At 54.2% G+C, this 24,542-nt stretch overlaps 7 protein-coding genes across 7 annotated transcripts; 4 read left to right on the top strand and 3 right to left on the bottom strand.

The window, feature by feature from the left end:
- Positions 1–853: 853 nt before the first annotated feature.
- NECHADRAFT_74862 (uncharacterized protein) lies at positions 854–1,492 on the top strand (the record flags this gene model as incomplete). Its single annotated transcript, XM_003053531.1, has 1 exon — positions 854–1,492. The coding sequence occupies one exon, from the start codon at positions 854–856 to the stop codon at positions 1,490–1,492; it is 639 nt and encodes a 212-aa protein (XP_003053577.1).
- A 1,710-nt stretch (positions 1,493–3,202) lies between these two features.
- Positions 3,203–5,223, top strand: NECHADRAFT_74863 (uncharacterized protein; the record flags this gene model as incomplete). Its single annotated transcript, XM_003053532.1, has 4 exons — positions 3,203–3,441; positions 3,501–4,117; positions 4,182–5,109; positions 5,217–5,223. 4 exons carry the CDS (start codon positions 3,203–3,205, stop codon positions 5,221–5,223), a joined length of 1,791 nt encoding a protein of 596 aa, XP_003053578.1.
- Positions 5,224–6,561: 1,338 nt separating this feature from the next.
- On the bottom strand, positions 6,562–7,631 carry NECHADRAFT_74864 (uncharacterized protein; the record flags this gene model as incomplete). The annotated part of the gene is made up of 4 exons (XM_003054245.1): positions 6,562–6,699; positions 6,749–7,242; positions 7,302–7,414; positions 7,468–7,631. The coding sequence occupies 4 exons, from the start codon at positions 7,629–7,631 to the stop codon at positions 6,562–6,564; spliced, it is 909 nt and encodes a 302-aa protein (XP_003054291.1).
- Positions 7,632–8,545: 914 nt separating this feature from the next.
- Positions 8,546–10,207, bottom strand: NECHADRAFT_90114 (uncharacterized protein; the record flags this gene model as incomplete). The annotated part of the gene is made up of 4 exons (XM_003054246.1): positions 8,546–8,578; positions 8,621–9,483; positions 9,590–9,639; positions 9,684–10,207. The coding sequence occupies 4 exons, from the start codon at positions 10,205–10,207 to the stop codon at positions 8,546–8,548; spliced, it is 1,470 nt and encodes a 489-aa protein (XP_003054292.1).
- A 1,647-nt stretch (positions 10,208–11,854) lies between these two features.
- On the top strand, positions 11,855–12,624 carry NECHADRAFT_74866 (uncharacterized protein; the record flags this gene model as incomplete). The annotated part of the gene is made up of 5 exons (XM_003053533.1): positions 11,855–11,895; positions 12,059–12,082; positions 12,138–12,194; positions 12,298–12,425; positions 12,524–12,624. 5 exons carry the CDS (start codon positions 11,855–11,857, stop codon positions 12,622–12,624), a joined length of 351 nt encoding a protein of 116 aa, XP_003053579.1.
- Positions 12,625–15,890: 3,266 nt separating this feature from the next.
- On the top strand, positions 15,891–17,258 carry NECHADRAFT_74867 (uncharacterized protein; the record flags this gene model as incomplete). Its single annotated transcript, XM_003053534.1, has 1 exon — positions 15,891–17,258. One exon carries the CDS (start codon positions 15,891–15,893, stop codon positions 17,256–17,258), a length of 1,368 nt encoding a protein of 455 aa, XP_003053580.1.
- Positions 17,259–17,599: 341 nt separating this feature from the next.
- On the bottom strand, positions 17,600–19,327 carry NECHADRAFT_90115 (uncharacterized protein; the record flags this gene model as incomplete). The annotated part of the gene is made up of 1 exon (XM_003054247.1): positions 17,600–19,327. One exon carries the CDS (start codon positions 19,325–19,327, stop codon positions 17,600–17,602), a length of 1,728 nt encoding a protein of 575 aa, XP_003054293.1.
- Positions 19,328–24,542: the final 5,215 nt, after the last annotated feature.

Below are 24,542 nucleotides of genomic sequence, written 5' to 3' on the forward strand. Positions count from 1 at the left end.
TCGTCTGATGATGGCCCCCCTGCGGACAAACCCCGGGGACGGGAGGGGAAGCCAAAAAACCGATGGCGATGGGATCCCGGACTCTGGCCGTCTAGACGCAGGCTGTAGGGAGTAGTGAAGGAAGATCCCGAAAAAGCGTGATTGGGCAACGACCAATTAAGGTTGCATTTGACAAAAGAAAGCACACAAAGTGGGATCGCCAAGGCGGCGAATTCAGGTCGTCACATCCAATGCAATCTGATACGTTTTGTGCCCTATGGAACACCCTCCAGGCAGCCTTGTAATGTCCCCCCAAGACTCCGTTTTCGACCGACTGCAGTTGCCGTTCATTTCGAGACTAGGACAAGGGGGGTAAGACCGTCATCACTTCGGCCGACGACGATGACGACAACTTGGCCTAAACCAAGGCCTGCTCAGCTGTGTTTTGCTCTGCTTTGCTGCACGGCACACGCTCTCACCTCACAAGTAAGGAAGGTAACGTATCTCACACACAGACGGCACATCCCCGCCAAGATGGTGATCAACCCTCCCCAAGGTTTCACACGGTAGCACCTTGCTTGCCCAGCGTCCGTCCTTGCAGGCCCGGCCCTGACCCCGTTGATCAGCATGGCAGTGGATGGCAAATCGCCATCTTCCTGCTGCTTGCTACACGAAGCATTCATTCCGTGCTCGGCGAGGGGTCCATTGCCTGCGTGTATAAGAAGGGGGCGACAGGAAGCCTCAACCTCGTTGTCATCACTGTTGCAACCATTCACAGAGGCCTCATATCAAATCAAACCACACTAGACAAAAAGAATAGTCTGGACCACTCTCTCCTCAAGCCACCAGCCAACACCCCCAAGCCAATTTCATCATGCCACAGGCGACTCTCCGCACCGAACGCCTCGAGCTGTTGCCACTCGCGCCTAGCCACGGGGACTACATCTACCAGCTAGACTCGGACCCTGAAGTCATGCGATACATTGGCTACGGCAAGCCACTGAGCGCCAGCGACTCGGCCATCGTACACAAGCTGCTCCTCGAGACTGCCTCCGTGGGCACAGGTCTGGGCTGCTGGGCCGGGTTCGCCGGTGATGAGTTTGTCGGCTGGTGGATTCTCGCCCCTAGCCAGAGCACCAGCCGGCGCAGCAGCAACAGTAGCACCAACAGCAGCGAGACGGAAGAGGATGAGGCCTCGACTCCTCAAGTGGATTGCAAGAGGGTCGAGTTTGGCCTGCGGCTCCTACCCAAGTTCTGGGGCCAAGGGTTTGCCAAGGAGGGCTCCCGCGCCGTGGTCAAGCACGGTCTGGAAGAGCTAGGCGCCGATGAGGTTTTCGGCGAGACCATGGCTGTCAATGCCGGTTCCCGTGCCATCATGTCCAAGATCGGGCTGAAGCACGTTAGGACGTTCCACAACCAGTACGACAGCCCTCCGCCGGGTATCGAGGAGGGAGAGGTGGAATACAGCATCACCCGGGACGAGTGGGCGGCGCTGGCCCCAAGCCGGAAATGAAGCAAAAGGGCGTGCGTGTACAATGATTTGTATGTAGATGAGATGTAGCAAATAGTCTGCTTGAGGGTCTGCGGCGTTTGGATAGCGTCAGAGTTGGAAACACGGCAGGGAAATTTCAAAGGGGCGATACATAGCTAGCATCAGCTCCAGTTCATTTTTTTTTTTCTTACTCTTTTTGAATCTTGCACCCAACCTGCCGGTCAGGACCGATCGTGATGGGGACACTCACATGCATTGGCGAGACGTTATGGGTTTTGGAGTTCCCGATCGTCTGGATCGTCGTCAGGTGCTTGCAGAGGAGGTTGTGCAGTTGGTTCAATGTAGGGCCGCGCGGCGAGCGGCAAGGGGAGAAGGCGTGAAGAATGCAGCGTGCATGTGAGATGCAGGGTCAACGGCATCCTCCGCCCGCAAAAGATGAGATGGGTCATGTCCCCATGGGTCTATAGAATCGATGTTAAAAGTCAAGACACTCATGAGGCACAGCGTGGGGGAGAGTCACGGACATGGCACGGTGTGATGTGATGGGGAACTCGGGGTGTTGGAAGTCGGACACTTGTCTCGGCACCTGCGGTGAGTGGCTCCGGTTTGAAAACCGTTGGCTCTTGTGCATGCCGGGATCAGGCGTTCTCGGACAAAGGGTGGGAGAGAAGGTGGTATTCTTGGACTTTGGTCCTCGGCCCAGGGTCAGGTATAACCAGGGGCATCTCTCGTCGTCCCCTCGGCTCTGGTTGGGCGGTAGCGTCGTGGGGGGCTTTTTTGACTCTCTCCGTCCCGTTGTTGGTTCTGCAGATCTTGGCAAAGTGGGCGGGTCAGCATGTCAAATATGGTCATGATCAGACAAGACCGGGCATAAGTTGGATATAGTGAGAATCTCACGAGGCGTGATTGGGTTCGGGGACAGATTGTGGCTTGCTGCGCCAAGGCGAGAAGCCGGCATCTCTGCCCCGGGAGGCCATGTGAGGTGAGCCAGGGGCGGACGCATTCATTCATTCATTCATTCAGATGAATAAGTTAGTACGTACTACGTTCCATGAACCCACGCCATGCCTTTCTGCTTTGGCCCCCAGCCAGCTCAGACGATCCATCCCGTCCGTCCCAGAGCCAAGCCAAGGCCAAGGTTCTAGGTTTGGCCCGGACGTTATTCGTAGCTGACTTGAGGGCCTCGGAGGAGAACCCCCCCTAGCTTAGCTTAGCTTAGCTCCCTCTTGGTCGTAGCGTTAATAGCTCGGGCTCCATTTACTCATGTTGAGTATGGAAACAACAACCAACATCACTCAAAACAGTCGACTTGTTCCGTGGTTGGATCTTACCCTTTGATCTGATTAGATAAAAATTTTCACCCTCTTCCGATCTCGGGTTCTTTCCCCCACTCGTTCGCCACTTGTAATCTGAATTCTCGACTGAGCATTCTCTCTACCATCTTGTGCATTTCCACCCCATCCCCATCCACATCCCATCCCATCCACATCGGTAACTGCGGCATCGTCCTATTATGGAATGGACCTCATGGGGGCCTCGAGTGACTTCCTGGTCCATCCTTGGGCCTGGGACATCGTCGGTCCAGGGTCTCGATCCGCGCATGTAGCTTAAATAGTAGCTTCTCTCTCTCCATCTTATCCATCTTGTCTTTTGCTTCTCTTCAGCATCAATCACTCGCAAAGGCGTTTGTCTTCATCTCGAGTTCAAACCCCTCTTCTGCTCAAGACGACAATGTCAATCCTCGACAAGATCAAGGCCGGCGTCAGCCCCAAGGAGGCTCGCCCAGAGGCCACTGAGGCTCCTGTCACTGAGGCCGGTATCAACGCCGATGAGAAGGCCGATGTCAACCAAGACATTAACGATGCCATCGACCAAAGCGCTCCCGATCAGAATGCTTCCCATGGTGTCCAGGACATCCAGGCCATCACCTTGGTCTGGGGCAAGGGCTCTCTGGCTGCCCTGCTCTGTCTGTATGCTTCCCTTAACCACATAGGAAACATGAGAAACACCATGCTAACCTTGCCGCCAGTATCTGGCTCCTCTTCCTCGTCCAGGGCTTCCGTATTTCCATCTTCGCTGTCATGCTGCCCTATGCCACCAGCGAATGGGCTTCTCACTCCCTCCTGACTGTTGTCGCCATTGTCGCTGATTCCATGACCTCTGCCGTCTACATCCCCATGGCCAAGGTGCTCAACGTCTGGGGTCGCGCTGAGGGTTTCCTCCTCATGGTCACCTTTGCCACCATCGGCCTCATCCTCACTGCTGCCTCGCACAACCTGGCCACCTTCTGCGCTGCCCAGGTCTTTTACTCTGTTGGCTTCGGAGGCATGATCTACACTGTCGGTGTTCTGGCTGCTGATGCCTCCAACCTCCGCAATCGAGGTCTGACTTTTGCCTTCACCTCGTCCCCCTACATGATCACTGCCTTTGCCGGATCCAAGGCTGCTGAGGCCTTCCTGCTCAACGTCAAGAACTGGCGTTGGGGTTTTGGCTGCTTCGCCATCATCCTGCCTGTCGTCACCTTCCCCCTGTACTTGGTTCTCAAGATCAACCTCCGCAAGGCCGTCAAGCAGGGTATCGTTAAGCACGAGAAGAGTGGTCGCACCATTCCCCAGAAGATTTTGTACTTTTTCCGCGAGTTTGATAGTGAGTGGCAATCCCAGTCTGGCCTTGGCCATGTTCAATACTCTCATGCTAACAAGACTGACAGTCGTCGGCGTCTTCCTCTTTGGTGGCGGCTTGACCGTCTTCCTTCTGCCATTCACCCTCGCTAGCCACGCTCCCAACGGCTGGAAGTCCGACTACATCATCGCCATGATCATCGTCGGCTTCCTCGTCCTCGTCCTGTTCGGTCTCTGGGAGTACTACTGGGCTCCCGTTCCCTTCCTCCAGGGCAAGTTCCTCACCGACCGCACTGTCATCGGCGCTTGCCTCATCGACATGACCTACCAGGCCTCGTACTACTGCTGGAACCTCTACTTCACCTCTTTCCTGCAGGTCGTTGCCAACCTCAAGCCTGCCGAAGCCGGATATGTCAACTCGACCTTCCAGATCGTCTCGGGTATCCTCCTCTTCATCGTTGGTTACGCTATCCGCCGCACTGGCTACTTCAAGTGGCTCTTCTACCCTGCTATCCCTCTGTACCTCTTCGCCCAGGGTCTCATGATCCACTTCCGTCAGCCCAACCAGTACATCGGCTACATTGTCATGTGTGAGATCTTCATCTCCATTGCCGGCTCCATCTTCATCCTCAACATGCAGCTCGCTGTCCTCGCTGCCGTCGAGCAAGAGTACATTGCCGCTGCTCTGGCCACTCTGTACGTCTCGGGCGGTATCGGTGGCGCCATCGGCGGTGCCATCTCGGGTGCTATCTGGACCAACACTTTCCTTCCCGCCCTCCAGCGCAACCTGCCCGAGGATGCCATGGCCAACATCACCATGATCTACAGCATGCTCCCGACTCAGCTGTCCTACCCCGTCAACAGCCCTACGAGAATCGCCATCCAGAAGTCTTACGGCTATGCCCAGACCCGAATGCTGACTGCCGGTCTCGTCATCATGGCCCTGTCCGCTATCTGGGTCTTCATGCTCAGGAACATCAACGTCAAGAAGCTTACCCAGACCAAGGGTACCGTCATGTAAGCTGTTTTGGACAGCCAGCGTCTCGGGGGTTTCACTTGGCCAGCCTGTCTGGCGCAATACCACATGTAATATCCATAGTATGGACTACTGCTAGATTGTTTAGTATCTAATCTGGCAAGGTTGAGTTTGTCGGGAAATATCCAACCCAATAAACATCTTTCTTGCTTAGTTGTCAGATCTTGTTCTGTGTAATCTTCTCTCGGCTCCCATCTCAACATGGTGAATTAATACCAACAAACACTCTTGAGTCCATATCGATATGACTTGTGCTCTTTCAGCGGGTGCCATTTAGTGGAAGTGTTGTATCACTTATTAATATATTGGCCTCCCATGATGAGTTGCGTCTAATCATGACACTCGCCACTTGTCACCGTTCTACTCCAACAAAGAAAGAAAAGCCGTGTTTGGAGAGCTGTTTGAATATGAATCATTCTTAGTCTTTTGCATCATGGCACAGTCAGTCGTTGTTGTGCCAATTACTGATCGCGTGACCCTCAGCCCTGTGAGCGCATCTCCCGAAGGATCATGATAGCTCACATGCAAGGTCTATAGGCGAAAGCCAACATGTCTTGGCATATTCGTTTAATCTAGGCCATTTCACTGCAATAGGCGTGGCCCATGGTGAGCCTCGTTATTGGTAGAGATTCCCTAGTATCCGCCATCACATTAGCCTGCCATCATCATGTTCCATGTGCCACATTCACAGGTATGGGGCATTACAATATCGATCGTTGTATATGTATTAATATTGGTGAAATACGACAATATATATGTTTACCTAACTATGTGAGAAATTGGTTGGTGTTTGTTTGAGTTGCTGGATCTTGCATAGGTTAATGGGCACAAAGATGATCAAGTCGGTTCGAAAGTGACAATTAGCTTCATATTCTACAATGAAACAAATGAATGAGCCTTTTGTATCCTTTAGGGTTGAATGCTGTTTACCCGTTTACTTTGCTCGTTCGCAACTGGTCATTTCATGGGTACGTGACTTGACCCCCTCATGATTGAGCAGCAACTATGGCCAATGCAAGAAGACCTCCATGCCACAAAGCAATACCCTCGGCGAACGCATTCTCACAGCTAAGTCGCACATCTATACTACAATGAACGCTATCAGATTACCTTTGTTTGTAGCATATAAGTCGTTTTCATAGGCGCCTAGTCCATCTACCCTAAAACCAAGCGGTTTCCCAACATCTCTGCGTAACACGTCTACAAGGCATAGTAAATCGTCCATTTATTCATTCCATCTGGTTTGCTATAGAAGCAGCTTCTAGAATCACTTGCAATATCGTATCGACCCGCTGCTCCTCCATCTCTCGCAACTTGGCTTCAACCACTGAGTGCAACTTTTCAGACCGTTCCCAATGTAAATAGAAAATGCCCTGTCAACGCCGGACACCTCGGCGCCCTCTCTCTGCTGGGCCTAGCCCGCCCGTCTGGGTTTAGTAGACCTTCTTCTTCTCGTCGATGCTGAACTGGCCGGGGCCGCTGTTGACCAGGAGCAGGAGTCCGCCGACAATGGACAGGATCTGGAAGAAGTCGTACTTGGCAAAGTCCTTGTGAGGGTGGTGCTCGTGAAGCTGTAATTGTTAGCCACTGAAACCCTGAGATCAAATCACTCAAACTTACAGTCCAGAAGTTGTTAACCAGGAGGTTAAAGATGCTCAGAATGACAACCAAAAGAGTGGCGCTGTACTTGGCCTTGAATCCAACCACGACCATGACGCAGGCGACACCACCCAGGATGGAGACGAGGACACGCCACAGAGACCATTGGCCGCTGAAAACAAAGCCAACGAAGAGGAAGATGAGCAGGACGCGGCCAGCCAGCTGGAAGTACATCTTGCGGTCCTTCTCGTCGATCTGGGGGAGACCGGCAAAGGCCTTGGTCTTTCGGACCCACGAGTCGGACAGGACCATAACAAGGCCACCAATAACGGAGAGGTTTCGGAGGAAAAAGTTGAGGTCGAAGATGAGGCCGTAGCCGAGGGCCTGGGTCACGACGACGCCCATGAGGCCGGCGACGGCGTAGTCGGAGTGCTTTCGGATGATGACGAGAATGGAGCACGAGAACATGGCGAGAATGTTGGCGAGAAGGAAGAGGTGCGTGATTCCGGACGGGACTGTTTCAAGTGTGAGAACTCTCAACTCGACTCTAGCTGGTGAGCGGTTGGCGTCTTACTGTGTCTGTAATCTCGCAGGTAGAGAAGCTGGTCGGACCATTGAGTGATGATGCGAAGGGCATCCTCAAAGAAGGTGACGACGATCAGGAAGCGACCAATTGCAGGGAGATAGCTGTTCAAAGTTAGCTCTCTGAAGCTTTCCTCCTGACAATAGACTCGGCTCACGGCTTCACGGGCTCGCTGAGGTTGTCGAGAGCGTCCTCAATCTTGCTAGTGTACAGCCGGATCTGCTCGAGAGCGCCCTCGCTCTGCTGAGTATCAACACTCTGGGCGGCACCATAGGGCGCGGGGCCACCAAGGCCGTAGCCAGAGTTGAATCGCTGGGACATGGTTGTAGAATCGTAGACGAGTTGTTGCCCTCTCTGGTCGCGTGCAGGCCTGCTGACGAAGAGTCACGACGGGCGGCAGCTTATGATGTCGTCGTCGTCGAGCGAGTCTTCTTCAGCTTGTGCGAGGTAGCAAGCCGAAGAGGGTTGAAGGAGAGGACCAAGCAAGCTCGAGATCTTGTCCTGAGAGCTTGGCCAAAAAGGTGGGATCGGCCGCGGGGGGTTGAAGAGAACAACAGTGAGACGAGGTGGACCAAACGGCGTGAGAAGCTTTACAAACGAAGATTAGGAAAAATAGAGAGCGTGCGAGCGTGCAAGGGCAAGGAGAGACAAGCAAGACGAACGAGGCGTCGAGGTGAGTTGTCCTTTGTGGTTCAATTGGAGCCGATGACCTCAGAGAAGGAGGGTTACTTAATTGTAACAACGGTGTCCTTTCGAGATCCCGTGATGATGCGAGGTAGACGTGCCCACTTTTTAGCTCCCTTGAGTGGTCTTTGGCTGGTACTCCTGAATCGAAAGGGACCTGTCCTGCAAGGCATGCTACAGGGGCAGGCGAGGTACTGCCAAGCTGGGAAGTACAAGCACTACCGGGCCTCCATCGCGCGTAAATACGGGACCCCAGCCACCAGGGTCGGCAGCTAAGAAGCACCAAGAATGGAAGCTTCACAATGGCTGCTCTCTAAGTGGCGCACAGCCTCTGTTCTGCGTCTTGCTGCGTCTTGCTGCGTCTTGCTGCAGCACACTCGGACCTTGACCTTCCGAATCTGCACCAGTGAAGTATCCTTATCAAGGCTCTGAAGATCGCTTGTAATTCAGAAGGTTGAATAGACGCCTCTTCCATCTTGGGGCTGTGCTATGACAGAAACTCGGCTTCTCATCCTACAGAGTACACACTAACACCAAAACCTCCAGTCAGCTTAGTCAGTCCCAGATACAGTACGCACATGTTCCTGCGGTCCGGCATTCAAGACATCAGAATCCATCCAACCCACTCTCGGCTCTTCCAAGATCCTTAATCCGCCCGTGTCATCGTACTCGACTCTTCCCTCGTTTACTGCCCGCTGCATCTCCTCCCGCAAGACGGTGCGTTCACCTGAGACGGGATCCCACTCCCAGCCCTCCTTCATCCACATCCATCTTAGATATGCCCTGAGCTCCTTGTCGTCTGGCCGGACCCTCATCCACTCGGGCTGAAACTCTGGCTCTCGCCCACCCCCGTTCCAATCCGTGGCTCGGCCGAGCAGCTCATCACGGCAAAATATCCGCCAGCTATCGATGGCATATTTGCCTTTGGTGAGATGTCCAATCTCCCACGCTTCAAGGTCATGCTCATCCGGGTCTTCCTCCGAAGGTGTTGAAGGGTTGCTGTTCAACTCTTGAAATACTTTTGCCGACGGGTCAAAGTCCCTTGGGTCGTAATTTTTCACCTTGTACGTCTTGCCAGCTCTCGGCGGATTGTGCAGGAAACCTTGAGCATACTTTTGCATCAAAGCCACACGGTGAACTGAGAGCCCGAGATGGCGTATCATGCCGACAAGCTCATCCGTATTCGCTGGGTCGCCAACCGCCATCGGGGTGGGGAAACGCTCCTTGAACTTGTAAAACACGGGAATTGCATGAAGACCCTTTGTTCGGATCAAAAAAGTTACCGCAATCAGCAGCCAGAACGGTTCGTGTGCAAACACTTCTTGAATAAGGCCAAACGTTTGCGATGTGAGAGGCGCGAATGGCACTGCAGATATCGTGCCGCGAGGAGGTCGCTTTTTGGCTTGAGGCTTCTGCTCCGGTGCCGAAATTGGTGGTGTAAAGTATGGAGATGTTGAACTGACGTGTTTCACACCCAGACTCTGATCTTCTAACAGGCCGGTCCAATTTTCAGGGGCCGTTATTTTATCAGAGCACTGCCCTTGAACCAGCTCATTGGGATTGAATTGGGACTGGAAATATAGCTGGTTTGAGACGTAGTTGATGTTGCCATCTCCCGTTACTTGCGGCGCCACAGACACACAGCCTTGGGCAAGATTCAATAGAGGCAATTGAGTCGGGATGCTCCACCTGTGGCTTTCTTGTGGGCGTTGGTCTTGGGGCTGGTCGGACCAGTAGTGTGATGTAGTGAGATGGCGCTTCGCGCTCTCCGGCGGCTGAGAATAGGGCAACCCGACTTCCGAGTCGCACCGCCGTTGCCGCTGATGGTCGAGAAGCCCGGCTGAGGACGGTGGCCGGATTTCTGGGTCGCGCTCCAGCTCCTTTGCCCGAGCAATAAGCCGATCGGTAGCTTCCCATGCCACCGGGGTTGACGGTTCCAACCCATTCAGTATCCTCCAGACGTGGGTAGCAACATCTTGGCCATCTAGACTTTGCTGGTCGTAGCCGCGTAGCCTCCGGAGTGATTCGGCGCAGTCAATCAGATAATGCCAGTCCTCTGAATCTGCGACTAGGCTCTGCTGGAGAAGCTCCTCGGTCTCGCTTGATGCCCGACTGGATTCGATGACGTCGGCGAGGAAATCCCGGGAACCTCGCCATGCGTCAAACGAGCGCAGGACGCCGTGACCGAAGCGTGACCGGGCGGGGTCGGACATGTCGATCAGTCCCTTTGAAGGTGAATAAGGATGCGGGCGACAGAGTCAAGTGTGCGGGAACAGGGTGGAAGCTTGCATGGTGATGCTGATGAAAACCGGTTCTCGAGGATGTATCTGGCCGATGGCAAACAGTTAATGGGGTTGAGCAAGGGAAAAGGGTTCAAATGGGGAAGACAAGGTTATGGCTATGAACAAAGGTTCAAGTTCATGACAAAGTTATCGGCAGAGTTTGGCGGATGCCTGAAGTCATGGAGCCATTCACGGTGTGTTTGTAAGGTTGAGTTTTCATCGTTTGGTTGGATGCAAATCTTGTAAAGTGACTGGAAATTCACAACTCGGAACGTTTCAGTCAACATCTAAAACAACAATGACAACAAAAAGACGTTTATTGTTGCTTTCAAACTAACCACAGCCTCGGTAAGGCACAGTAGGCAGCAGATAACCTCGCATTACTCGTTCGCGTATCTCTCAACATGGGACAGTCTGGAGCACTGTGCTCGACGTCGAGTCAGAGAAGACGAAATGGGGCCCTGAGCAAAAAGAAAATCGGCCCTACGGTCGAGAGCGAAGATGCTATCACCTGCTGGGGTTGGCGTTGGTTGGTTTCGGGCAAAGAACGGACGAGAAGGCTGCAAGAATGGAGAAGGGAGGCCCTCCACGTGTCCTGGCGACTGGGTTCCAGGGGGTCCTGCAGTGCACCTCACCCTCTGGAGCAACTGAAGTCAGGGACCCAGGGACAACCACGCCGTCGTAAAAAAAAACTCGAGACACCGACGGCTGCGCCGTGTGAAGAGTACTCACTCTATCGTCTAAATACAAGTAAATCAGACATGGAAATGAGAAATAACATAATAAGTCTTAGAATACTATATCCAGTTATCTCTAGGCTATTATTTACAATATTCAGGGATCTTCTTGCATTAGAAACTCCAAAGGACTGCTTTTGTGTCTTGGGGTTTTTATGGCTGCGTGCCTGGGTCCTCGGCCTGGAAGTGCCGCTCTTTTCCAGTGGTGTTGGGCTTTTGCGGGTACGAGTGCATGCCCCAGGCTTCACTCACCTGGTACATAGCCTTGCCTGCGCTCTCCACCAAAAATCACGGTGAGCCTCATGTACCACGTCGGTACTCTGCTCCTTCCAACCGGACACCTGGACAGGTCGCGTGATGCAGTACGAAAAGTGATGTGGAAGGCGAAAAATAAAGACTGGTCTTGAATGCAATTGCCAATTTTGAAATGACCATATAAACCAAAACTCGCCAGAGCCTCACCCGTCTCCTTCAACGTCATCCGAACCATCTTATCTCTTTTCTCCTACTGTACAGTACTGCTCCTAGGCTACAGTACAGTGTGCAAAACGTGTTTCCCAGTCAGTCAAGTGACACCCGTTGCTCTGCATCCTCCGCTTTCAATCACGCCAAACGACCAACCTAGCACAAGCCCGCCAATTAGAGCCCTGCATCGCGGCAAGGTCGGACCACATCTACAGGTCACGTGCGCTATCGCATCGACTCGATCCTGTCGCCAGTCTTTCGCCTCGCCTCGCCGCCTCCGCTCCGCTCGCAATTCCATCTTCCTCCGTATTCCGCCCACCGCGCTCTCCCCGTTCCCTACAGAACCTGTATCAGCATCATCAACATCATCCAAGAGATGAGTAGTCGCGGCGGTAAATTAGCCCCAGAAGTCAATCGGTATGTTTGTCGCCAGCCTCGCCCGCGCCCGCGCTCGACACCCAGCACGAATCAACATTGAAAGCCCGACGCCCCATCCATTCATCACCCATCTCATCCCGACCCCCGATCTGACCCCACGAACACCTGCATGCTGTATCAGATGTCGCTAACTATTCTCCAGAGCTCTGTTCGTAAAGAACTTGAGGTATGATGCGACCGATGTCGACGTGTCCGACTCCGACTAATCGATACCGATTTAGCTACAACGTCACTCCGGAGGAGTTGTTCGACCTTTTCGGAAAATTTGGCCCAATTCGGTATGCACAGGCCCCGAGCAACCACAGCGTCGACCCCGGCGACGCGCTCTCACATCAGCTCGAGTCGCACAGATCGATGCGTATATACTGACGGTCTATACAGCCAGGTTCGACAGGGTATCGCGAGCAACACCAAGGGCACAGCCTTCGTCGTCTATGAGGACGTAATGGATGCGAAGCAAGCCTGCGACAAGCTCAACGGCTTCAACTTCCAGAACCGATACCTCGTTGGTGCGTCGCCCTTCTTTCGGCTTGCCCGTCTGCTGCGCCCTCGGATATTGCCTCGGATGTAGCCTCGGATTTGGACTTTGCGCTGACGATGTGAACAGTACTATACCATCAGCCCGACAAGATGGCCAGGTCAAAAGAGGACCTCGAAGCCCGCCGCGAGTCTTTAGCTCAGCTCAAGAAACAGCACGGTATCGATTGACAATCCGACCGGTCTGTAGATAGCCTGCCTAGGAAGTCGACTTCCTCGTCTGCAGGCCGGTCTTCGTCTTCTCCCAAATCTCCTTCGCCGGATCCGAAGACGATCCTCCGAAAAGGCAGGGCCCCGACCAATAAAGCAACCACCAGGAGTCACGCAGCCTCGCGAGTTGTCCGCTTCGACGATGGGTTGCGACCCGCACTCCAAACCTGTGCATGATGTAATTCTTATTGTACCACTTGTTTGGAGGGGGCTCCAGGCAGGGAGCTCAGCATACACATCAGCTTTTGGTGGTTTTTGGTTCGGACTCGCCTGACACGCAAACACCTCTCCTTTTACGGCTCTGGGACATGGTGCACTGGGGAAATTAAGGTTGATTCAGCAAGTGGCGATATGACCAGTCACAAACTGCTTTGGGGATCTGGCCTGGGATAGGCCAGATGTCGTTTTTGCTTGTGGATAGCTTTTGTTGCGGTGTTTCGTTTGTTTTTTTTATCTTCTTTTCGAAGCCATGGCCATGAGAAGCCAACCCCCCTTCCCTTTGTCACAGTCTGCTTGATGGGCTCCAGACCGTACAGAATTGTGACCTTGACTGGCCTTGTCTTTGCCCATTTTTCTCGGTGGCTTTGAATCGTACGATATCACTGTTACTTTGACGGGTGAGACGAAAAAGGAAGCACGCATGTTGTATGTGGATTAGAAACGAGTTCAGTTTGATAAGGGATAATGGAACTCGATTCGCAGAATGGAGGCTGTGACTTGACAGGTACTCGTGATGTGTTGCTCGTAGCTTACTTCCGGTTCAGGTGTAGTCTTACTCTCTGAACTGGACTGATTTCTGAACTGTAACGTTGGAATTCGAGAAAAGGCGGGAGTTGTCAAGCTAGGATAGGTAGGGATGCAGCTAGACCGTTGCAGTAGACAACTCCATGCAGAGCCAAGGGGATACCCCTCAAGCCTGCTTCTCTCGATCGCCATGTTCCTTGGCATCAACATGAGTCTTGTTGGTCGATTCAGCATGTCTAATCCCCTGCAGGTAGGGAAGGGAGGGTAGGGCCAGCCGGAGTGTGTGGTGGAGGTGTCCGGACTTTTCGGTGTGGAATAGGGGGTTGAGATAGACACAGATCACTGACAACCAAGACCAACTTGAGGATACACTTTGGCGAGTTAGGGCTGATGACGAACAGGTTATCTACATTTCAGCAGCACGAGGGAGAAGAACTGTATCCTCATGTTCGCCCCCAACAGCAGCTGATCTGTTGAGAAATTCTGACATGACCTCGTCCTCCCTGCCAGGTTTCTACAGTCCAGTCCATTCCGGACCCGACAGTCTGGTTCCCATCCTAGTCATGATGCGGAAATTTGCCCGCCACCAACACGGAGCTGCAAATGCAGTGATCCCCATTGTCGTCACACGGCAAAATGCCGCAAATGTACGGATACAGCTCCGCGAGCTGGTTTTTTCCTCCCTAGGACGGGGGACTGAGCTCGGTAAGGGCGGGCTGGCATGTGGCATGGACTCAGGAGTGGGCATCGGGATGCCAGCTCGGTTGATAACAGCATCTCGCTTCCAGGCGAAGATTTCAGGCTCAAGCACAAGCTCAGAGAGATGCCTTGGAGTAGCAACTAGAAGCAAAAGAATCTCGCTGGAATCTTGGTCACTTGACCAGATGGACATGCGGCGGGATTCCTTCAAGCGGAGTTGGAAGGGGGCTGTGGTCCGGCAGCTCAAACAACTTTCTACGTCACGATTTATGGATACGCCTTACATTTCTCTTGCTAGCAAACAGACAGGCAGACAAACAACTGCAGCCTCGGCTCCGTCCGGCGTCGAGAGAGACGTCTTCGTGGCGTTGTTCTCTTAACAAACAAGCATCGGGGAACTAGATACCTGCCTACCTGCCTACCCAGGTGGTAGTCGGTATAGGGGGGAGAAAAACGCCTTGCCGTGTGACCCAAAGCCAAGCCCGGGCGCACGCTCGGCCGCATCGACAGCGGCCGTGGATAGAGAGACGAAGAGGAGAAGGAGAGAAAGGAGAGAAAGTGGAAGATACTGCTTGCTGCTGTGCAAAAAGTCTCGATAGACAGACGCAGACGCAGTAGAGAGCAAGGTGGTCGCAGACGCGGTCGCAAGCGGCGGCCGTGGAGGGCTCTGAGTGGTGGTGCAAGCGCCGGCGGGTGGAAGGGCGGTCGGGTGCGGCCTCGTGGCTTAGCGGGGGGGCTTTGAACGGTGAACCAACTTGCCTTGCCTGTCATGATGGTTGAGAATGCCTAGGAAGAAGAAGAAGAGGAAAAGTAGTTATGAATTCCGGTAGAGGCCACGATGGAGCGGTTTCAGAGTGCTGTCTGTGGTGGCGAGTCAACCCCATAACTTGGAAGTTATGGGGTTGAGCAAAGGCTGTGTAGCTCCTTCCTGCGTGTGTGCTGTGTTGGACTGTAGGAAGGTGCGGATAGTTCGCGGCACACACAACCCTGCACCTCGGAAGGAGACACTTAGTTTTCACAACCGACAGCACAAGTCTTCGATTTCACGCACGCACGCATCCACCTCAATTTCACTGAACATCGACAGACTTTCCTCATCAAGGAAAGACTGTATGCACCCTCAATCATCTGCCGAAGGATCCAATCCTTCCGTTTTCCTGTTGTGGACTCGTCCGCACCTCGCCAACCCCTGTACCGTACGGTATTGACAGTAGCTTGGCTTGGAAGGGCTCAGGCTCCGCTAGGCCATCGTCATGGCGCACCACGCACCACACACAAGCAAGTCTGATGGGTCTCGCTAGCCGGACCACCCTTCTCAACCTCCACAGCCACGCGCACGCACGAGCTCGACCGCCTAGACAACCATACCATACCTACCTACCTATGCACCTTGGACAGGTAGGGGAGCTTGCTCGATCTCGCGATGGATGGATGGACTGGACTGTGATGGGGGTAATCAACTCTTGCCGTATTGGGGGCCCACGATGACTTGACCCCGTCATGCGTCCTTGTCCCCGGCCTCGAGGCTCATCACCAACCGTCGATGGTCGCAGCTTCGGCCACTATGGATGTATTGTATACTAACTAGCACACTTTGACTGTCCGTCTCTCTACCTAAGGTATACCCAGGTATCCAAGCCTGATCGATGTTTGCTCTATAAAGCCATTTCGGAATCCTCCCAGACATGACCCGTTTCCTCTCTCGCTTGCAGTCTCATCCTCCTCCTTCTCAATAGCCAATGTCTGCCCCAGTGTCTCGCTTCAGCAGGCTGTCACTCGAGAGCATGCCCCCAGAAACCCGCTCTCGCACCAGGGCTCAGTCCCTCGCTGCGGAGTCAGAACAGCCCTATAGAGATGATGAGTCGAGCTCCTCCTCCTCCGGGTCGGAGCTGGACTCGGATAGCTCCGACTTTGACGATGACAGCTCAGAGTTTGACGACGGCGAGCCCTCGGCGATTCGCTCGCCCACCAAGCTCACTTATACCGTCGACCACCTCCCAGAAGCCACCCAGGAGACTGTCCGCGATACCTTCAAGGAGCCTCCAAGGATTGCACTGCAAAAATGCCGCCGCATCAACAACACCTATGCCTTCCAGATGACGGAGCTTGTCACACGCTCCATTCGGATCCGCGCCCCGGAGAACGGCATCTCCAACCTGAGCTGCTCGTGCCGGAACGACGGGCAGCCCTGCGAGCACCTCCTGTGGCTGCTCGACCAGATCGTCAAGCAGACCATGTACGATCATGACTTGGCTAAGCCCTTGAAGATGAACCAGGACGGCTACGCTGAAGAGATGGGTGATCCCTTCCAGAAGATTGCAAACTACCATCTCGACGTTCTTGCCGATGGACTACACTGCCAATTAGTTACTCCACAAACAGAGTATAACAATGAGCCTGATATCTACCGAGCCCAAGAAGCTCGAGAGATTCTCTCCTCAATCTATGACGAAGATCCAGAGTCGTTCAGACCAAACATCTTTGACCAAATATCACTGGGCAAGAAGCTACTCAAGCGGCACGACCTCGAGCAGACCATCTTCCGTATGCTCATGGACAACCACCACTTCTTTCATTACTTTCGTTCGGCATCCCGCCCTACCGACCCTGTCAATGACCCCTTCCGCAAGCTTACCCAGCGCATCGACCGTGTGCTCCGGGACCTGGACGCGGATCGGCCGCCGGCAGGGTCCGAGTCCCCTCGCGACGTCCCCTGGGCAGCCTCTCACATCCTTGGCTGCGTCCGTCGCATGCGCCACGAGATTTACACGCGCGACAGCCCACTCTCGGGGCGCGAGGCCCTGTCTGCCGCCCGCAGCCTCGTCCACATCCTGGACTCGGTTGTGGCCCATAACCGCGACCAGGGTCAAGCAAGCGCCCCGCGCGCCGACCGCAATCTGTATCTGCGCCTCGTGGGCGATCGTGATCAAGATTTTATCTTAAGCGTGTTGAACCTGATTCCCGAGGCAGCAAGCCAGTTTCTGAATAACCTCGAAGCCATCCTCGAGAGGATCGAGTTGTATGGCGCTCCTGCAGGCTACGTCGAGCGGTATCGTGCCATGCTGGGGAGACTGAGGGCGTCGAGCACAGGATCAGGGCTGAAGCGCTCTGTTCGCCAGACGGGAGGGCGGAGGACGAAGCGGGTGAGGTGAGGACAACCTGGAAGCTGGTTCTTCACGGGATGGTTTATTAACATTGGAACGGAACTCGCTCCGAGGGGAGAGCACGTGTGTACCTACGTTCTTTTCTCCTTATGAAATGGATATAAAAATACCTTTGTCAATTCGATACTGACTTTATCAAAACTGAACTGAGTCTGGTAGCAAGGAAGGAAAATCGAGGAAACGCGTGCCACTGGCTGAGCGGTTCATAGGACCCGCCGCCTGGCCCCCCTCGTGGATCTGCTCTACTGTACTAATGCTGTAGTGATTGCGCTGTTGTGATGCTGTGTGTGAGGGCTGTCTTGTGCCAAATCAAGATGCCACCCATGATATCAAACCTTGAGTCCAGCCTCATCTCGGAAGGCCTTAATCTCGGCGAGAACCTCCTTCAGCGTAGGCCGGTCATAGTAGTTCTCCTTCCAGCTACCCGTCTTCATACCCTCAATTCTCTGGCCTAGCCACTCCTCTGAGGCCTGAATCTCCTTGGACCACCAGTCGCGCGCCGTTTGCTGAACCTCCTCGGGGGTAGACCGACCAGTCTTCTCGTACTGTCGGAGCACGAGCTGATTGCGCTCCCTCACGATCAGCCTGCTTAGACCGGCCTGCCTCCCACGCGTGCAGCGGTCAATGAGGCGCCGCATCGGTTCTGGAGTCGTCGTATACCCTGGGAACTCAACCTGGGGCTCCCAGCGATACGACAGCCAGACTGCAGCTCTCTGAGGAGCACTGTTCCCCTCAAAGATGCACCACAGCACGCGACCGAGCATGTAAACCTCGCAGGCTTCCTGCTCTGTCGGAGTAAGGCATGCCCAGGGAACATTGTAGCCCTTTGAGGGCCACCTGTATTCCTCGCCCTCACCCATCTCCTCCCACCCAGGCAACATCTCGGTCAGTATGTTGGCATACTTCTCGCTGACTTCAAGCGGAATTTCTTCGTCAATAGCAAGCAGCCTCACGTACTCGAGAGCGTTAACCTCGGGAGCGGCAAACTCGCACCAGACTCCACGCTGCTCAAAGTCAACCATGACAGCGTCTCGAGAAGCTGATAGCACAATGTTATCCAGTCTCAGGTCGGGATAAAACATGTCGGACATCTTGCGCAGGTGGACGAGGGCCGAGGCCAATTGGAGGGCCCATTTCGTCTCGTCAGCCAACGACACCATGTTGTGTATCCTGAGGAAAGGAATCAGGTCACGCAGGCTACCGTGAGTATGATACTCCAGCGTGAAGCCAATGACTGCCACTTTGCTCCCAAAGCTGCATTTCTTGGTCACAAGGTGGACCGGCCGAGCAACAATGTTGGGGTGGGGTTGAATGGTGAGGAGCTGCCTCAACTCATGGTAAAGATACTTGGTGTAACTGGTCAGTGCCTTGAAAATCCACGTTTTTCCTTGGATCTTGACCAGGCAAACGCTGTCATGCAACTGTGAGACGTACGTCACGTCGTTGATGTCCACGGTAGGCGGCAGCTGCACATCCTTACCCCACGAGTTCTCCAGGCCGGGTACAGACAAGAGCTGTCGCTCCAGGTAATGAGTCGGGGCGACCGAGACTTCTGCATCTGCAACATTCACAGGCAAGTTTTTGAAGACAATCCTGGATCCAAAGGGAATATTCTTGAACATCTCAGTGGGGTCTTGCTGCTGAGAAGTCCAGTGCTGAAGGATGCGGAGCACATGGCGAGTGATACCAAGGTGCGCGATGCGCTTTGCGCTCGTAGTATGAAATGCCACATCCACGTCGAGAACACGGCGAAGTTCCGATGACAACTTTGTGGGCTCTGGAATAAAGACATCCACTCGCATCGGCGAGATGGAGTCGACAAACAGCGGCACGGCATAAAACTGGCTTCCAAAGGCGGTGCAGCCGTCGATGCGCCAGAGGGGGCGCTCCAGCGCTGCGAGGCTGTCTATCCGGTTCTTGGGATTCAGAATCGAATCCTGCCAGCTGACAGCCTGGTCGTCCTGGCTCACCAAGTCCGGGGCCGGGTTCAGAACAAGGTCCGAGAAAGCTGCAGTGGGATGGATGACATCGTGAATAGACTGCTGGCTCAACTCCATGGCACGATGCGACGCAGATAAGAGGAGACCTAGAATAGAAATGACCCGAGTCAGCTACAAAATGTGCCATAGCCGTACGGTGAGGCAAAAATCACCTGCGGTATGTCTCGAATGTCTCGAATGCAACCCAACCCGACAGGCGGTTGAAGTGAGGGGTTCTAGACTCAGATGCAAGGGAGCAAAGGCTCGAGGTTTTGCGATGAGATCAGCCAATCTGACCAGGGAGTAGCAAATGCAAGTTGAAGACAGAAATCAGCAGGCAAATCTACTGAGAACAGCAAATTGAGTAACACAGGTTGACGCTTTAGCTGGCAGAGTTGGTTGACTGCCAGTTGTTGTGCGACAGAGAGAATCCAGAGGTAGGTAAGCTGAGCCGTTGGCGGATGACAGTGGACAGCCGAGTTTGGCGAACGGTTCTGAAGCTGGTTGCTGGAAATGGAGCACTCCGACCTGGTCTGGCCTGGCTGTCTGATCACATGATTCGAGAGACGGCCGTTTGTTGGTCCTCAGGAGCGAAAGGTGACTGATCACACTTGCCGTTTGGTGATAGGCTATGTCCCTCGCAGGAGGAACAGCAGCGCCAGTTTCCATGTGAAGTTGGCGACCAAACCGAGAGCTCGGCGAGAGCGGTCGAATCCCGAGTTCTCATGGATGCTCACTCGAGTCACCGTCGCTGGGTTCCACTTGGGCTGGCAGATGGCGGGCTGCTTGCTCAACAAAATCATCATCCGTGGGCAAAGATGAACAAGACCAATCGTTGTCGGGTCGGCAAGGCAAGTACCCGTTGCCAGGAGCCGGAGACACAAGAGTTAAATGGCGAGGCTAGGTGGTCCAAGAGAGCTGTCACAAATGTTTGTCTTCTCTACTCTCAGCTGGCGTCGCAAAAAGTGACATCCTATGTGGTCGAGCAGTCATTGAAGAGGCGACAACCCTCTGGTAGCGTTTCCAATCTCTTGAGGGGCGTTTGCAAATATAACCGAGTCGGGGCGTTTCGTTTGCTTAAGTCTTTCGTCGCCGACAGCAGAAGCAACCATCCATGGAATGGAGCAGGACCGCCTGTTTGTAGCCGCGTTACTCCGTACGATCGGTAGATTTCCCAGGTACAGAGACGCGATCAACTCAAGAACCGGCGCATAATATCTGTTTCAGAGTAAGTGAGCCTTGGTGCACAAATCTCGGCACCAGGATTGCCTTGAGAACCACAGGGCGTAATAATACTCGAGGGTTAAGAGATGAATGATATCCTAGCAAGGAGAGTTGCTCGGAGATGAAGCTGGGATGAGCACCCAGGTAGAAGCAAATAAAGTCATGAGTAAAGAAAGGCCCCGGTAAGACACGAGACCGGGGTCTCAAGCTCAATGCTCAGACTGTGTTACAAGGGCGAGCCCATGTTTGGGTTTGGCCATGGCCCCAACTTTCACAAAGTTGAACGTGACAGAAAACTCTCGTAGCAAGAGCCTCGCGTTTGAGCGAGAGAGGGACACTCGAGCATATGGAGATGGATATAGGAGTAGGTACGAAGAGGAACAGCGAGCCAAAACTCGCTTGCTGATCTGATCAGATCAGACAGACATAGCCGAAATCGACGACAATGCAGAGCTTCCGCAAATAACACCAACAAGTACCATGACCTTCGCTTCGAGTATCCTGGCAGGTCCTGAAATGTTTCCGTGGGGGAATACCGGACTTCTGGGAACAAGGGCTGTGAGCAGACCGGTGAGTAGTCACATCTCCAAATCCCAGGATTACCGACCACTTGGATCCTGGGAACGGTCATCGCCATCTGCATCGGCACGCGTCCCCTGGACAGTCAGCTGCGGTGGGTGTCTTGTGAGTTGCCGATTGCTCGTGTTGTCAAACAACCTGTTGGTCCCCGACATGCCGGGCTCGGCGTTCCGAAAAGCCATCAAGTGCCGTCTCGTTTTCAACTCTCGAGAGCCAAGCCGGAAGATCTGGGCAGTGCGCAAAGGTCATGTCAAAATGATCCAGGATGAAGCCGGGGAAGCTCCCGAGTGGTTATCCTGAGTCGTCCCTGTGGTGCCGCGTTGCCATGTTGGCGGCACCTTGGGGATGGATGCATGGCATGGCAAACAGACGCCGTTATCCGTGGGACGCGGAGCGGGCTAGGCCTTTGAATCATGACCAGGTAGGCGGCTGCATATGTGGCTTGATGGGAGAGTGGTTGGGCAAACGAATCTCCGCGACGGCATGGCAACGCAAGGTATTCATGCGTGTCTATCCATACATGAAGCGAGTCAGGCCAAGGTTCGCCTAGGAGGCGGGAAGATCCGATGGTGGATAGCGGCTAGACTAACGAGCGAGCTAGCGGAGCGGGAGCCATGTGCCATGTGGATATTCGAGTTTAGGTCGGGTTCTAGATGCCAGTTCTCGAGGTCGCGTTAAATTTATCTTGCTGCTTGGTGCTGGTGCAGATGAAAGAGGAGAGTGGCCAGGATGGAATTGGTTGATGCTATTGGGTTGGATAATCTCCATCCAGTTGCCTGGACGGGACTCAACGGTTGTGCCTGGATGGACCTGCCGTCAGTTGTCCTGGTGGGGACCGGTCAACTCCATCGTGCCTCCTTCGTGAAAATCGTCCCGACCCGATTTGACTAGGTCAAGTTAGGTCGCTTAAAGTTTTACTAGGAAGGTGCATTGCGACTCTGCGTCTACCTACGTCACGGGATATAGGGATCAACTTCCGAGGTCTTTTCAACGGCCACTCCTTGCAACCTACAACCACAGCCTACCTACGGATCCTTTACAGACCGACCTCACCGGCCTTTGTCTCCAAGCCTCCATCTCATCTCACGCCCTCACCTCGCAATACCGTCCTTTGGATCAAGAAGTGGCGGGGAAAAGAGGCAACATGGCTGGCCAGGCACAGGCACAGACACAGACACAGACAGGCATGCACATGCCGTCACTCATCACGGAGGCGTTGCGGTGCGCCTCGCCGAATACGACTCGACAAAGGGCGCCATAGCTGATGTTGAAGCAAATTCGTTGGTCTTCCATGTTTGAATGGGTGAGATTAGCGTGGCACGGCTCGACAATGCTATTATGCAGCCAATTCAGTCAGTCCAAGGCACAACCCGCAATTAACAATCATGCACAAAGCCGGGTGACGATCGGTCCGATGCCTGTCTCTGGGAGACGGTCAATGAGCGATATTAGTTCCTGGTCTCACCGGTCCCCGCCCCTGCTCTCCACTGTACCAACCAAAGTCTTTGCGTGACGATGGCGTACAGGTGTCTTGTCACATGGCTCTGAATCAAGCAACGTTGTCCGGCACACTCAGCATCATGTTCACCACCTCGCCCAGCCTCGACCAGGTCTGTGGGTGAATGAGAAATTGGAAAGAAGGAAAAAAAGCTGAAGCCCACAGATTCTGTGGACTCGGCATGCATTTCTGCGCTCGGCAACATTGGGACACTGAAAATGCTGGCCGCGCGCGTGCCCTTGTTGCGCTGGCGCATCTGCACTTTACGGCCCCAGTCGCTTTGTCACAAATGGAGATGTAATCCTGCGGTTTGCTCTCGCGATCGGGATCCAAGATCTAGCCTCAACTGGCTAGCATGTCAAGAGTAAGCCTCTTTTTCAACCCCTGGGTGGCACTTGGGATTTTGTACCTCTTGGAGCCGTTACTCGTCGTTGATGTGTCGATTACCTGAGGAGTTTCGACAACCCCGGCCAACTTGGCTTTGCGACCTACCTATGTAGGCCGCCTAAGAAAAAGCAAAATGACGCTGCGGCAGGCCAACCCCGGCTATTTGTGCAACCATAACCACTAGCCCCATGTCCGTCACATGGGCGATTCAATCCACCAACGACCGTTGTCGCGACTAAATCCCGTGGCCATGGGACAATAGTCCGATCAAGATTCGACTGATAGTCGATGGAACGAGGCCTGGGCATGGCAAACTGGGACCCGTGTTGGCGGATCGAACCACCCAGACAGCCTTAAGCAAAAGTCCAAGTCTCTGAGTGCCTGGTCCTCGTCTTGGACAACCCACCTCGCTGTCGCCTTGTTCCCAGCATCTCTCCACCTGATCGGGAACTCCAGGCACACTGAGCGGCAGGGCGGGTAATAATCCCCAGGTCCTCCTCCGTCCGAGCACCGCAATCAGACGGGCCCCTGTCACTCCATGGTACCCCTCAGACCGGTCAAAAACTATTCAGCACGGAGCCATGTCGACGCCGTCCTCACCGAGTCCACTTTCCTCTCTCACAGACTCGTCCATCATCACCCTTCCCAGCAGAGCGTCGAGCCGTTGCTTCATTCGCAACGCCCAGTCACTACGGCCACCACACCGCCAGCCGCCAACCCGCTCAGCCCGCAGCCCGCATCGGCCGTCATCCCTACCTTGATCGCGGCCGCGAGCATACCGGTCCTGCCAGCACCACCAGCTGCTCGCTCCAGACTCTGTGTGTGCTAGTACCACGACTGAACCATACCGTTCAGTCTGCTTGCTTCATCGTCGAGTCGAGAGCAAGCACCGCGAGCCAAGACAAGGCTCTGCGTCTTTTCCTAACAGGAAGTCCCGAGGCTTCCCAGTCAACAGCCACGGGCATCACACCAACATCTCGAGACGGCAGCGCAGCATCGTCGTTGGATCTTGCGCACATTCGAAGTGAGCCGACGGCACCTGGTTGGGCTTACCCTACTTATCCCCTCTCCGCCTAGTTCCCCTCTGGATTCCTCCGGCTCTCTCATCGTACCGATCTTCCTCTCTCATCGACTATCTGGGCTCGTCTCTAGCCGCTATTTTGGCATCGGTCGTCGTTGGCGCTCCACTCGGCGCACTACGGGGGTTCAACATCAAGTGTCCCGGTGATGGCTTTCGTGGCACCTTAGCCTACCACCACACTCCCCCTCCTCTCACCCCGGCGTCGCTCAACTTTGTCCGGTGTTTCTTGGGCCCAAGCCGGGCGATCCAGGCATTCCTTGTTCCTGCTTGTATTTCCTCTACTTTGGTCCCCACGTGGTGGTACCTCGACCTTTGTCTCTAGCTGCTGCTCCTACTGCCGCCGCCGCCGCTCCTGCTGCTGCTACTGCGCAGTCTTTGTTCCACACCCCGTCCTGTCTCACTGCAGCCATTATGGTAAGAGAATCCCTCTCCCCGGTTGGCGGCAAGCTGCATGGGTTATATCATTGATCCCCCGTCCATCGGTCTCTTTGGGTGGTCCCTGCGGCTGTTGCCAATCAACCCCC

This window comes from Fusarium vanettenii (genome assembly GCF_000151355.1).
Source record: "Fusarium vanettenii 77-13-4 chromosome 1 genomic scaffold NECHAsca_1_chr1_3_0, whole genome shotgun sequence".
Classification (NCBI taxonomy): Eukaryota; Fungi; Ascomycota; class Sordariomycetes; order Hypocreales; family Nectriaceae; genus Fusarium; species Fusarium vanettenii.